A 14,221-nucleotide genomic window follows, 5' to 3' on the forward strand; every position below is an offset into this window, starting at 1 on the left:
TAAGAGCAGACCCCAGCTCTGCCCCCAGCAGAGGAGACTATGGCAAGGGGCCAGCCAGGGCAGCAAACCGTGATCAACGTTAACCCACCCAGCGCAAAATCTGCTGGGCCAAACCGAGCCTCGCCAGCTGTCTTCAGCCACTGCTGGGTTGCTGGTAAGGCAAAGGGGCGGTGAGTTTAAACTGCTCCAGCTGCTTGCGTGGCAGAGGCACCCAGTGGTGCCCTGGGGAGGCCTTCGGGACACCATGACCAGACCCAGGGCTCCCCTAGCTGAGTGGGAGCATGGCTACACCCACATCCCCGGGGCACAGGCTGGGGTGAAACTGCCCCGGCCCCCCCATCCCAGCCTAGCAGTAACACACTCTTCCTCCCACTGACACCAGGGAGCAAGCACTGGCTTTTCCTCTACTTGAAAAATCCCTGGGATAACCGAACAGCCCTGCTAACAGCACGCTGCTTGCTCTCACTTTGAAGAGCAGTGCTCCCTTACACCTCTCTTACATGGTGTTGCCCCCGTGTGTCAGTGACAAGATGCCCCTGCAAAAGAAGAGGTGAGTTTTATAAAATCCTAGGGGATATGGATGCTCCCATCCTCACGGCAAGACCTGTACCTGGTGGTGCTCCTCTACCCATGGCCCAGGCTGGGCAAGCAGCATGCCTTGGGCTTGGCTCCGCATCTCATCCCCCCAGCCCAGGCCACAGTGAGTGGAGGGAGGACGCAACCCCCAAGTCACTGCCCAGGCCACACGTCCAACAGATCTTGGTTTATTCCCGGAGTGCGCAGTGAGCGGGGGTGAGGAAGCGGAGCTGCCGGGCTGGCAGCAGTGGTTATTGCTGCAGGTGCATCCTCCAGCGACGACAGGGGTCTGGGGGAAGCTAACTGCCTGACTGCCTGCCTCTACAGGGCAAAGGATGGGCCATCACCCACTGCCAAGCTGGAGCCACCCCATTATCCCAGAAGAAGGTGAGGGGAGTGGAGGAGCACAGAGAAGTGCAAATACGCTGGCACTGGAGCCCATCTGCACTGGGCAAAGGAGCCCCAGGGAGGAAAAGAGTGTAACAGTGTGGGAGGGTGAGGGAAATGGGAAAAAAACCCAACTGTATGCAGGAGAACATTCCCTCAAATCACCATCCCCTCCTCTCTGGGGGAAGGCATCCCCTCTTGGGTGTTGGTCCCCGCCTGCCCTGCTATGGGCCATAAGCAGGGGCAGTGGATGCCGCAGGAGCTCCCAGGGATGGGAGGGGTGGCCAAGCTGCTGCGACGGGCATTGCTGTGCCCACGTGGAAGAGAGGAGCTTCTGCTGCACTACAGGGTAGCATGTGTTCACATGGCAGGGGAGCCCCCAAGCATTCAGTGCCTGACCCAGTGGTGGGGCAAAGGCACGGGCATGAAGGTGGGAGTGATGTGTTGAAGGCCACGCAGAAAGAGCCAGTGGGCTCCATGCTTTGGTCGTGCTTAGTGGTGATGAGTGCAGTGCAAGGGCTTCAAGAAGAAGAGTATGGCCTTTCCTCCCCCCAGAAGGCCACTCGAGCTCCCCAGGAACCTGCTGCCTCTGCCTGAGCAAGGCAGTACCTGCTGATGCTCCCAGGTGTGAGCAGAGACAGGCAGGGATGAGACAGCACTAGAGCAAGCAATACGAGTCGCCCCTCTCTTCCCCCTGCAGCTCCTGCCTCTCCTGGCTCTGCAGCCAGCCCCCAGCCTGCTCCTTCACTCCCATCAAGCTCGGTGCAGGGATGCACAGGTACTCCATGCTGCTTGCCCTCCTCTTGTTCTGGGGTGGGGAGAGAGGAGGAGGGGAGTGGAAAGAAGCCCAGCCCAGAAGAGGAGAAGAGCATCCCCTGCCTGCCTTGACCCTGGTCCACCCGAGAGGGTGGTGTGAGGCTTGCCGGGAGGCAGGGCTGGTGGCTCAGCGTGGGATGGAGCAAGGGGGGAAGAGCATTCTGTGTCCACAGATCCAAGGGGAGGCACTTGGAGGGGGACTGGCCCGCCGGGGTGTCACAGCCATGGTGAATCTGTCGTGGCTCCTAGCCGCACATCGTCAGCAGCAGCCACTGGGAAGGAGAGGGAGAAGGGATGAGCAGGGGTTGGTGCATTTCTGACATGCCCTCATGCGTCAACTTTACCAGCCCTCCAAGAAATGATGAGCCTGCAGCAATCCCTTTTCTTATCTTCATCTTTTATGGGTTCTTTCCCTACCCAAGGGACTGGAGGGCTTTCTATCACCCAGCCTAGGTGCCCCATTCACCCTAATGCCTTGTCCCTTTGTCTCCCACCCCACCCCCCACTGGGCTGAGCTCTCACCTCGGAGAGGTTCATGATGGCGGTGCCAGTGCCTTCGGGGTCCATGCTGTGGAAGAACCCTGCAGGGGCACAAGAGCAAGGTGAGCAACACATCTCTCTGTCCCCACCCTCCCTGCCCCAGAGCCACCACTCACTGAACATGGCCTCCAGCTTCACAAGGCAGCAGACAAAGTTGTCAAAGTCCACACCCATGTCAGCGTCTGCATAGCGGGCCACCACCACCTGATGCAGCTTGTTGTTCAGCTTGAAACCTGCAAGGCAGAGAAGAGTCAGCACCCCAGGGAGGCAGGAAAGGAGGGTGTAACTATGAAAGTCCATGCCCCCACCCAGAGGGACCACCAACCCACCCAAGGAATGGCACCGAGTCCAGCCTCAGCAGGAAGAGGGGATGCCCTCCTTGGAGCCATATGACTAGTTAGCTCACTGATCCACCCCAGGCCTCTGCTTCATCAGGATGGGACCCTGCAGGTCAGAAGACAGAGGCTGGGACCACCTTGTGTGTGTCCTTAACTCCGAGGCTCCAGCACTTGGCACAGCTGGGATGGAGAGACCCCAGTGCAGACATGGGCCTCATCTCACTTTCACGACAGGTTGGCTCCAAGCACACAATATAGGCTGGTTTCACTCTTCTCCAGCTACTTGGGACACGGCTCCAACAGCATGAGCCCCGTCCCCAGCCCAGCCCCATCCTGCCCCAGACCTACCGGCTGACTCTAGAGCCAGGCGCATCTCATAGGAGCTCATGGTGCCCGACTTATCCAGGTCGTGCTGGCGGAAGATCGCCTGCAAAAACATCATAGAGGATGTGAAGGGCAGGCTCTCCTGTGGCCTCCAGCCTGGCTGCCCCCTCACCCTGCTGCCCCAGAAGGGGTGCTACCCCCATGCAGTGTGCCATACCCCCCGCTCCTCCTCACCAGCCAGCTCCGGATCTTGTTCCACAGGATCTGGAACTCCACCAGCCCAAGGCGGGCACTGCCATCTTTCTGGGAAGCAGAGGGTCAAGGAGAAAGCAGCCAGCAAAGGGGGTGGTGTAAAGGCAAAGCCATCGGATTCCAGCCATCTGAGGCAACAAAAGCCTGGCCACACTTGGCCTGCCCAATTTTCCCCCCAGCTTCCCCGCTCTGTCCTGCAGCATCAGCAAGATCAGAGCCTGCAACCCAGCGGGGAAACAGCAATGCTTAAACTAGCTGCCATGCCACTCCCTGGGAGCAGCTGTGCTGCTCCTGTAGGAAGCACATCGCTGTGGTGTCCTTGGAGCAAAACTGGGCTGGCCTGCAGCAAAAGGGGATGCTGCAGGGCCAGGCTAGAGAATGGCTTGGAGCTGCTCCTCTACCCACACCTGACCACTCAGCTGCCTGTCCTTGTGCAAGCAGAAACACACGCCATGGCTCCTGTCACTTTACACCTCTCATCCGCAACTGCTGCACAGGATGGTTTGGGGGAAAAAACCCAAGAGCCCTTGTTCCCTTCCAGGAGTGTCTCAAAGGCTGGGTGGCATCATGGCACGTCAGGCTGGGGAGCCTGTGGGGAAGGGAGGCACAGGGCGCTTCCTCCCAGAGGGGAAGGTTGAAGGCCTGAGCAGGGCTAGGCTTCTGGTGGCAGAGCCAGGGCCCAAAGCAAGCAGGGCAACTGATGACCTTTTCCAAAAAACCTGCTGCTAAAGCCCAAAGGTGTAGGGCAGGTGGCCCTGAAGCCACAAGGACCCCTTCCTTCCTTCCCCTGGTTGAACAGCCTCAGCAGGGCTGGAGAGCCAAGCCCCAGCTCCTGTGTAGAAGTCTTGCTGCCGGCAGGCTGAGCGCCAGGAAAGCTGGCCCCTGTCCGCAGCACCAAGAGGATACATCCATCAGGTTGACCATGTTGCGGCAGGAATCTAAGCTGAACCCATCCGTCTTCAGATCTTTGTCTGAGGAGGAAGGAGGAGGTTGAGCATGTGCATTAAAACCCAACCTGCTGAGCAGGCCTGAAAGGGCGGGAAGGGCAGCACTTACGTCTAGCAATGACTCTGTTCAGAATAGTCCGGAGCTCGAAGACACTGATTTCCATGTCCTGCAGCAGGAGCAGAGTTAGCAGCACCCCTTGCCTGCTTTCCACCCCACTTGTGGCCATTCCTCCCCACCTAAACATCTCTGCCTTAGTCACAACACATCAGGGTGCCATTGCATTTTCTGCATGCCCAGAAGAGTTTGGGCCACAGCTGGATGCCCCTTCCCCAAATCTGCTCCCATCACACCACCCCTGGGGGCAGCTGGGCTAAGCCGTGTAGAGATGGACTTGTCTGCAGCATGGAACTGAGTGAGCGTGGGGTAGGCTGGAGGTCTCACGGCCAGGGATCCTATCCCATTCCCTCCCCAGGCCAGGGCCTCCGACGGCTCAGCGCAGCTGTACCCACCTCCCCTGCCAGCTGCTGGAACATGTTCTTGAAGCCATCCTCTATGTCATCCTCAGTTATTTCCTCCTGGGGTGACACAGGCCAGAAAGAAGAGGTTAGTGGTCAAACCTGGGCTCTGCCCTACCTCCCAGGCTCAGCAAACCCAAACTGGAAGGGAAGCTCTTCTTTGTTCATCTTACCTTTGTTACTTCCCACATCCCCATCACCTCAACCCTGCTAGCCCCTTCCAGCCACAGTGACACACCTCCTGCCTGCAGCTCCCCCTCCCAAGCCCCAGAGCCTTTGTACCAACTGAACCAAAGCAGCAGCTCCTACCTCATCTGCCAGATCTGCAGAGATCTCCTCGTCTAGCTCCCTGGGGGCAGAAAGGAGGAAAACAGTGATGAGCGGGGTCCCCAGCCAGCTGGCTGCCTGTGGTGGGGAAATGTCCCACCACTCACAGACACAGGGCGTCCCCTGGCCAGGGAGGGACTCACGCCGTGTCCGACTGCTTCTCGGTGAAGACCCGCAGGATGAAGTCAGCCTCCTTGTGTGGCTCGAAGGTGGAGGGCACAACGATGTACTCACCGGGGGGCAGCCGGATCTGGTTGCTCACCTCCCGCAGGTTGATAAAGGTCTCAGACCGTGCCCGGGACTGGTTTCGCAGGAAGAAGTCCTTCTTCAAGTGCACGTTTTGGGTGCCCTGGGCCTGGGGGAATGAATGCACTTGTGGACAACAGCCCCTCAACAGTGATGACCCACAGGGAGCGGCAAGACCAAAGCCAGCCCCGTTAGACAGGACATCCCTGCCCTGCCCTATCCTGCCCATCCCAGCAGGAGCCATCCCTCCCACATGGAGGTGCCCAGCACCCATTAGCACCCTAGCCACTGCCAGCAGGGTGGGAGCTCCCACACCACTGGGTGCACATGTGTGCATGCATGTGCATTAACCCATTCCTTCCCACTCTTGCGCTCTCCTCCAAGAGTGGGTAGGCTCCGGCAACTCAGGACGTACCTCCTCAGGAACCTGCAGGGAGGAGAGAAAAGGGGGGAAAAAAAAAAATCAGAATCCTAGTACCTGCCCCCAGCCCTTACAGCTGCATGGAGCATGGGACAGGGGACATTAACCCACAGCCTTGCCAAAGCAGGTGGGAAAGGTTTCCTTGAGGACTGCGGTGCCAGGTTGAGGCAGGATTGGCAGGGCTGAGCCCATCCCAAAGAAGCAGCATCGGGGTGGGCAGGGGTTACCTCGTAGACAGCAAAGCCGATGGTATGCATGTCGCCCCCCACCCGCCGCTCCCGCCGCCGGTGCTTCTGCATCAGAGCCACCAGGAAGCTGCAGGCCACCTCGTCGTCCCCAGGGTCATCATCCTCTTCCAGCAGCTTGATCTTAAACTGGGGGTTGATCCAGAATGTGGCTGGAAGAGGATGCGTGGTTGAGACACCTGGCTCCATCATGCTGCCAAGAGCGGAGGTGCAGAGGGGAGATGTACCTGGGTGATTCCTGCAGCCCCCGGCAGTGCTCCCCCGGCGCCATGTGCCCTCGAACACCTGCGTGTGCCATCTGCTGAGCTCGTCCTTGGTGAGGGCGTCGGGGGTCAGGTTGCAGATTTCCAGCCTGGAGAACTCCCTCATGAAGTCCCGGAAGGACATCCTGTGGGAGGCAGGCAGGGGCTGAGGCCAGGACACTGCTGGCAGGGAGGGAGGAGAGTGCAAGCAGCTCCAGACCCAGCCAGCGTTTTGGGAGAATTAAGTGACAGCAAGATCTTACCCTGAGCAGTTATAGCTCATTTAAAGCCCGCTGCTGGGTTTGGGGAAGAAGAGATGTTTACCCTTCCTAGATGTTTATTTTGCATTTAATTGGGCTGAATTTCCTTGAAGGGAGGAAAATTATTAACTAGATCAGATGAGAAAATGCTAGCAGGCTCTCCAGTGCTGGAAAGGCAGCTCATAAAGGCAGGTCATGTGTTTCAGGTGAAGTAGGGCCACAGGATCTCTCCCCAGCTCCTCTGCTGCTTCCCAGGCTGGCTGCTGAAAAAGAGCAGCACTTTTGCACTCACCAGAACTCCCCATCCTCCATTTTCAGCTGCAGCTCTTCCCTGTCGTCAGGGTCAATGTTGTTCCACTCAGAGGAGCTGGAACAGCAGGAGAGACAATTAGATGAGGACTACTCAAGGTGAACTGAGAGCACTTCAAAGCTGGCCCTCAACTACCCCCCCTCTCTGATGTGAAGGGCACTGCACACTGCAAACTTCCGCTTGGCAGTGCCGTGCACTCAACTGCCGTGTGTGCAGTGCCTCCTGGCCTGCCAGTGGCGGGACTGAAGTCCCATCTGTCCAGCTCACCCATCGCTCCAGGCTCCGGTCCACTCCACCTGACCCCAGGGGTTCCTGATGCGGATGAGCTGTTCCTGCTGACCCCGGTAGTTCACCTGCCAGTCAGCAGACACAGGAGGTTGAGCCTATGACACTGTCCAGGCTATTTTATTGCTATTAAAGTCTCATCTAGCCAACTCACATCTCTGAAGGCTGTGACAGAATAGGCGTGGCCCTTCACCAGCTTCTTGAAGGTCACCGCTTCCATATCAAAGGCACTTGTGATCTGAGGAGAGTGTGCAAAGCTCAAGTGAATATGATAAAATTCATATAGTCCTATCCCTACTCCTTCCCTCCACCATGTAGAGAATCCCCCTTGCTTAGCACTGCTCCAGTCAAGAGAAGCAGCAGGTACCAGCACCCTCTGCTCAAAGGCTGCTGGCTGAGGACAATGTAAAGACAGTTTCCCAGCCAGTAGACCCTGAAGATCCATCAGGCAACTGTCCAAACTTCAGAAACCAAGAAAAGGATTTCACGAGAGGGAATGGATGGAAAACCCACTCCAGATAATTCTCAAACGCTGACATAAGACATGGCTAGAGCTATAGGCAGACCCTTGTTCTAACAGCCCACACTTGAGATGGACATTCCCGCTCCATCCAAAAGAGCCTGTTCACAGCAGCTGGGCTGCAGCCCCATGCACTGTGCCCTGGGGCTGACATGCTGGCTCTGGAAAGGGTGCTCTGCTAAGAGGAGAAAGAAGTAACCTCCTGCCTGGTGTCCCAGTGAGGGAACTGCTGACACAATCTCAGGCTGCAAGGCCTCGCCTTGGCCACCACTGGGGCAGAGCCCCTGGCTCATCCCGGCACACCACTTACATCGATGGAGCAGCCCAGCAGGGACCCCCTCTCCAGTGCCTTGCGGATGATCTGGCCCATGTTACGCGGCGGCCGCTTGAGGTCATACATCTCTGCCACGCCGCCGGTGAAGTCCTCAAAGCCCTCGGTGGTGCTTCCCCCCGAGAGTGCCTCGTAGCAGCCGTTCAGCCTGAGCACCGTCAGAGAGAGGGGCGCGTGAAGTGACAAGGATGTAGCACACTGCTGCTCCCCAAGCACCCAGCACAAGCAGGGCTAGGGATAGAAAAGACCCCCTCCCTGCCACCCCGCACAGTGAGCTGCCCTGTCCCCCACCCGCCCACGTGCCCACCACAGGGGTACCCACTTGGCATAGGCCTTCTCCAGCAGAGCACTCCAGAATTCAGTGCACTCTGCCGAGTGCACGAACAGAAGCTCCCTGTCCTTGGTGGGCAGCTGGTCATCCACCACCACGTCCACCCACTCACCGAACTGCCAGATCTGAGGGATCAGAAGAGAGTGGAGTGAGCTCAGAGCATCACACGACTTGCTCATCCCTACCCCAGAGGGATGCCCTCAATGCACTGCCCTCCCTCCTGTCCCCAGCCCACCACCTGTGGAGGGCCAGGAGTTCCCAGCCCACCTGGAAGTGGAAGATGCCGGCATAGTCCTCCTGGAAGCTCTGCCCGTGAGGCACCACACGGTGCAGGAGCTCCTCATTGAGTGTGAGGGAGCCGATGGCAGCCAGCAGCCAGCAGTCGCCTGGGGAAGGAGAGGAAGCCAGTGTGAGCACCCACCACCTCCCTAGCTGGGGTGGTAGGTGGTGGATGTGTAGGAGCCCACGGCATGCTCTCCTTGCAAACAGCTCAAAAAGCATGTGGAGTAACCAGAGAGGGTCCAGCAGACAGAGCTCAGGGAGCCAGGCTTGTTCAGCCTGCCTCAGAGAGAAGTATTAGCTCAAGGCAACAGGGAACAATCCTCCCTGACCTGGAGCCTGTGTCCAGACCACCACGTACAGTCAGCACCAACAGCCCCCTTCTGCAGCCGTTTATCTAGACCCTCCTGGGACTCATTCGTATGACTGCCCTCCACATCTCAGACAGGGAGTTCTGCAGTGGAATTACATTTTGCATTTAAAAAACCATTTTATCAAACAAGAGGTTTAATGCTGCTGCCCCAGCTTCTCAAATTGCAAGCAACACCACCACACTTTTCCTTCCAAGTGCTCTTAACCGCAAGTGCTGCTCCAGGCCAGTACTGCGCTTTAAATTCTTTGCCTTGGTTCCCCTTTCTCTTTTGCCTTTGAAGCCTGTCACACCTTAGCCTTGAGCCTGGATAACCTGTACCAGGCTGTGGTTTGACAAAATGGCATTTCAGACTTTTTAATGACCAATTGAATACCGCCACAGTGCTCTGGGCTGCTACGTGCTCCAGTTACCACCTCAAGTTTGTTCTAATTACTGGATGCATTAAATGTGGTTAGCCCTGAAACCAGTGTGCTATGTGTGCTAAGGTACACAATACTCCCAATCAAGTGCCCAACTTGATCCAGATCAGGATGACACTCCTGCTGTGCACACATCGACCCATTTTCATGGAGCCTTAACCTAGAGCCACCAGGAGGCACAGGGTATCCCCTGCCTTCCAGTTTCTACCGCACTAAAATGGGAAGGGAGCCTTTGGTACAGAGATGGTTGTGCAGAGGCTGACATGAAAATGTGCTGCGTGGGCCTGGGGAAAGGTGCTGTGAAACTGGTCCACCCTCAACCTTACACAAACATGTCTTCTCCAGCCACGCCAACCCTCCCCAGCCACTGCTCTCCAGACCAAGGTCTGGGGACAGAGCCCCAGCACTCACCCAGAGCCCCCTGGCAGATGTCTGTCCGGGTTGCACCGCCAACAATGAACTGAGGGTCATCCACTAATTCCTGCAGGAGGAAGAGAGAATCAGATGCTGGTGCTAGATCTCGGCAGGGCCTGGGCTTCTGGGGGGCTGGCACCCGCTGCAGTTCTGAGTCAGGGGGAAGGGTATATGGTCCCTGAGAGTTGCACCCCACCTGCCCTCTGCCAGGGAAATCTGCTTGACAGCAACCCCAAGGCCATCACAGTAAGGCTAAGGGAAAGCAAGACCTTCTGCCATAGCCATGGGAGGACACAGCTAGATAGACTAACGGCACTCCCCTTGCACTTGTGGCACCAGGGGATATACACCCTCAAAAGCCCCAGTCACCGAGGGTGATACATCCATGCCATGACACCCAGAAGCAATGACATAGCCCACCCATTTTAAAGCCCATGGTCTGCTGCCCAGAGAAAGCAGGGCCTGCTAGACATGATGCTTTTCTGAGCAGACACTCATAGGGCATTGCTCTAAGCCCTTGGGAAAGTGGGCTATGAAGCACATGAGGGACTTTGAGCACCGAGAGGAGCAGACCAGGGCCACACTGCAGCTTGGCAAACCACATCAGTGCAGACATTGCAGGGTAGGGATGCCAGCCCAGCCCGAGGAAAAGCAAGCCCAGCACTTACCGACGGACGCTTCCACTCCACCCCCCGCGTCTTGCTGGAGTGTGGCCCCAGCTCCTTGAATCCAAGGGCAGAGGGGCCAGCTGGGAACTGGGGGTCCCTAAAGAGGGTGCCGCTCTCAATGCACTCCTGTTTAAGGGCCTCATAGTCCTGGTTGAGGTACTTGATAGCATTGTTGTGTTGGCCAACCCCCTTGGCTCTCAGGCGGTCCCTCTGCAGACGGGCAGCCATCCCACCGAAGGGCATCATGGCTGGGCACCGGCAGCGCTACCTTCAGCTCCGCTCCCTGCAACAAAAGAGGCATGGCTGGGCTGAGGCAGGGCCTGGTACCCATGCACCCCCTGGGGACGTCAGCCTTTTCACACAGTGTCAGGCTCAGAGGCTGGATCTCCAGTTCCCCACCACCCCCACAGCAGGGATCTTCTCCGTCAGCATTGCCCTGGGACAGCGAGCAGAGCTGCCACATAGAGCATCCCCAGGGTGGGCCCACACACCAGGAGGACCTCCCCAAATCCCATCCCTAGCAGCAGCCCCATTCTGATCCATGGCCTCCAGCCCGGCCATCGCAGCCCTGCTGTCTTTAGGGGACACCGAAGGAGCAGAGTGGCTTTGAGGGCCAGCTACAAGGAGGCAGCTCACTGGTGGTCAGGCCGTGGCTCTCCCATCCTGTCTGTCCCTGCTGCGTGGAAGGGCTGAGCCCGGAGGAATTTCAGACGCTTTCCGCCTCCGACAGCCTCTCCTCCCGGCGCAGCTTTCCAGGACCTTCCCTCGTCCCAGCTCCTCCTCGCCTGTCGCAGCCAGGAGGGCGTCAGCGGCCGCCCCGCAGCTTTTCCCAGCCCTGGGCCCCTCTCCCTCTCCCTCTCAAGCCGCCCCGGCTGCCTGAGCACTGAGTCAATAGGGCCGGGAAGGGAGGAGCCCAGTGGGGGGCAGAGACAGCTCTGTCTATGGGGCCAGCGGAGGAGAAGGGAAGGAAGAGGCAGGAGGGACGGCCCTTCCCGGCACGCACACAGGCAGGGTGACTCAAGCCTCGCCGACGGCCAGTGGAGCAGCCTGCTGGGAGGCACTGGGAAAGGGATGTGGCTGCAGCGGGGCACCCCAGCACCAGGAGACCGGGGCAGTGCAGACCCTGCAGAGCCCCCCCCCACCGCACCGGTCCCTCGCCCCGGCGAAGGCCTTGCCACAGGGGCTTCCTCCCAGCGGCTTTAACCGGCAGCTCATGGCTCCGTGCTTCGAACCGGCATGACACAGCTGCCGGGCGTGCCTGGCCCCGCTGCCCTGCCCCACTGCGCCCGCTGCAGTGGGGCAAGCCCCAACTCCCCTCCCTGCCCCTGGCTGCCCTCAGCCCTGCTCAGGCACCCGTGGCAGGAGCCGGCGCTCGCGCCCACCGCGCCACCCAGGCTGGAAAGGGCCTCCGGGGGCTGTCTGGTCCAACCCCCCACGCAAGCAGGGTCACCTGCAGCAGGGCCACGAGGCAGGTGCCACCACCATGGGCCCACTGGCGTTTGCGGCTTACCCTGCCCCACTCCCCAGCCATCTCAGGTCCTGCTCGGCAGGGCTGGTGCTGAATACTCTGGAGGTTTCTCCGCACGAGGCAGGGGAGCAGTCCTTGGGTAAATAACCCGGGAGCCAGCAATCCACTAGAGCAGCAGGCTAGGATGCCAGTGCTGGCCTGTGGCCTCCCCAGCGCCCCGTCCCAAGGGAGCAGGGTGCAGCCTGGCTCCGGAGAGGCGTCTCTCCTTGTCCTGAAGTGCTGTGATAGTTAAGGGAAGGCAGGCAACAGCAAAAAGGGTGCAAGCTCTTGGCAGGTGCACGGGGCATAAATCTAGCTGCTAACCCAAGGGGCTGCCCGAACCAGAAGCTTTTCAGGAGGAAAATCTGCTCCTCCCCATCACTCTGCCTGTCCTGGGATGCTCTAAACCCACTGTCCTTCTCAAAGACAGCACCAGCCCTTCTGTCCTCTACAATGGCCCCAAATCTATGGAGCTCAGCCCTTTTCCATCATCTCCTCCCCCCCAACTCCGGCTCCGCAGCCAGCACCCTGGCAGCCTCTCCCAGCAGCGAGGCACTTGTTGCCTACAGAGCTGGCTGGAATGACTCTTCTGATCCGAGCCGCTGCCCAGAGCCCGGGGGGCTGCAGGAGGAGGAATCCCAAATGCAGCCACCCGCACAGCCTCCAGCTCCCACCTTGCTACCTCCCCAGCACTCACACCACAGCCTGCTGAGGGCCGCAGCCCCTGCCAGGCTCCCTGCACCCTCTCCCATCCTGCCTACCGGCACTGGACATGGCCGCGGACACGGGGAGCTGTGTGCAGTCCAGACGTGGGCACTGTGTGAGTTATTCTTAGCTCTGTGGCTCAAAATACTTGGGAAGGCTGTGCTTAGCAGCAGACGGAGGTCGCGCAAGCGCAGAGTGAGGAAAAACATTTCAGACCCCAGGATGGGACAGGAACCATGCGGGGCTTTAAGCAATGGGGTCAGTTGCTGACACCCCCCCAGGCTGATGCTGATGGACCCTGCAGGTCCTCTACGGGGTGAGGAAAGGGCGTGCAGAGACAAACCAAGCCCCCAGGGCAGTCTTCCACACCAGGCAACATCCAACCACAATATGATGCTTTCCAGTATCAGAGGCACCTCTCATCCCTCCAAAGTGGGAGCAGAAAGATATGCTGGTGCCCTGGATACCTCGTGCACCTTAGTGCATACTGAAACCCCCCTGGACAGCATCATTGCTGAAGTCCAGCCAAAAATCTCTGCAGACTTCTGCTTTGCCAGCTGCTCTTGGAGATCGAAGGAAGGGGGAGCTCCCTTCTTTAAAACCAGCCAGGCCGAGCCCAGACACCGCATCCTGCCGCATACTCAGCTCGGGGCAAGGAACCACAGCCACCCATAGGGTGCCACACTGCGCAAGCAGCTCTCAGGCCCAGCCCAGCCCTCCGGGTGACAAAAATCTTCATTTCCCACAAGCTCCCCTTTTATGTTCCCGCATCCCCTCGACGAAATCCGGAGTCGGCATCGCATCCCGGGTCGCCGCGGTACCCAGTTTACTCGCCGCCCTGATTGGGAAGCCTCCGGGTCTCTGCGGCTGCATTATCTAATGCAAAAATCCCCGCGGATAAAAAGGGGTGGAGGAAGGGGGGCAGGGATAGGGAAGCCTGGAGCAGCTCAGAGCCCGGGGGGCCCTCGCCGTCGAGCGGGCAGGGCGTTCGCCCCCGCGGCGGAGGAGCCTGCCCGCCGGGCGGCGGGGGCCCCTCCGGTACTAACCCCGTGCTGGGGGTCGGATAAGGGTAAGGGTGAGGATGGGGAGGGGGGGGTGGACTTACGGAAGCTGCCGCCGCCACCGCCCTGCCCGCTTCAGCCCAGCCCAGCCCGGCTCGGCTCGGTACGGCCCCGCGGAAGGTGGGGTTTCAGCGGGCAGGATGTGCGAGCAAAGGCGGGGGGGGGGCGGTGGGAGGGGGACTTAAAGGCGCAGCGACCTCTCACAGCTACCGGGAAGTGATTTAGCGGGGCTGCAGGTGCGGTCCTGGCTGCTGTCACCCCCTCCCAGCTCCCGGGGATGGAGGGGTAGCGCCGGGCTGGGCGCGCTCCTTCCACCTTTGCTCCGAGCAAAGGGCTTGGTGCACATGGAAACCGGGGCTGGAAGGAGAAGAGGAAGCGACTCCTCTGGGAAAGTGTTTGAGGGTGACACGGCACTGCCCCAGCTTTGCTAGGTGAAGCTCTGTGCTACGCCTGGTCCCAGGGCTTGTTGACCTGGTGCCACGGCTGAGCAGGGTGGCCCCAACGGGTGTCACCCATCATGGGGTCCTTCTCCTTCCCTTGTGCCTGGGGAGGCTATGTCTGCACCGCTTCACTCCTGCAAG

At 59.3% G+C, this 14,221-nt stretch overlaps 1 protein-coding gene across 5 annotated transcripts; it reads right to left on the reverse strand.

Annotated features, from left to right (window-relative positions):
- Positions 1–748: 748 nt before the first annotated feature.
- Positions 749–13,792, reverse strand: CAPN11 (calpain 11). Of its 5 annotated transcripts, none has more exons than XM_069800414.1 (22): positions 13,685–13,792; positions 10,368–10,650; positions 9,697–9,766; positions 8,482–8,600; positions 8,206–8,339; positions 7,863–8,031; positions 7,187–7,270; positions 7,015–7,100; positions 6,730–6,804; positions 6,163–6,323; positions 5,918–6,087; positions 5,685–5,696; positions 5,167–5,378; positions 5,006–5,045; positions 4,691–4,756; positions 4,290–4,347; positions 4,140–4,204; positions 3,216–3,284; positions 3,006–3,084; positions 2,436–2,552; positions 2,302–2,360; positions 749–2,051 (listed from the first exon to the last, which is right to left on the reverse strand). In XM_069800414.1, the coding sequence occupies exons 2-22, from the start codon at positions 10,611–10,613 to the stop codon at positions 2,025–2,027; spliced, it is 2,118 nt and encodes a 705-aa protein (XP_069656515.1). In that variant the 5' UTR covers positions 10,614–10,650; positions 13,685–13,792; the 3' UTR covers positions 749–2,024. The 5 variants fall into 5 exon arrangements, with proteins under 5 accessions (XP_069656515.1, XP_069656517.1, XP_069656518.1 ...); XM_069800416.1 differs by having other exon boundaries at positions 10,368–10,646; positions 13,681–13,771; XM_069800417.1 differs by lacking the exon at positions 13,685–13,792 and adding an exon at positions 12,636–12,774.
- Between the last annotated feature and the right edge of the window lie 429 nt (positions 13,793–14,221).

The sequence above is a fragment of the Haliaeetus albicilla genome, chromosome 13 (genome assembly GCF_947461875.1).
Source record: "Haliaeetus albicilla chromosome 13, bHalAlb1.1, whole genome shotgun sequence".
Lineage (NCBI taxonomy): Eukaryota > Metazoa > Chordata > Aves > Accipitriformes > Accipitridae > Haliaeetus > Haliaeetus albicilla.

What these genes read in the sequence shown, in the direction of transcription:
- CAPN11 (XM_069800414.1), bottom strand. Translation starts at nt 10,613, where the DNA reads ATGATGCCCTTCGGTGGGATGGCTGCCCGTCTGCAGAGGGACCGCCTG. An exon ending in CCGGCATCTTCCACTTCCAG is followed by an intron (nt 8,340 to 8,481) that starts GTGGGCTGGGAA and finishes CTGATCCCTCAG; the next exon opens with ATCTGGCAGTTCGGTGAGTG. An exon ending in CTGTCACAGCCTTCAGAGAT is followed by an intron (nt 7,101 to 7,186) that starts GTGAGTTGGCTA and finishes GCTGACTGGCAG; the next exon opens with GTGAACTACCGGGGTCAGCA.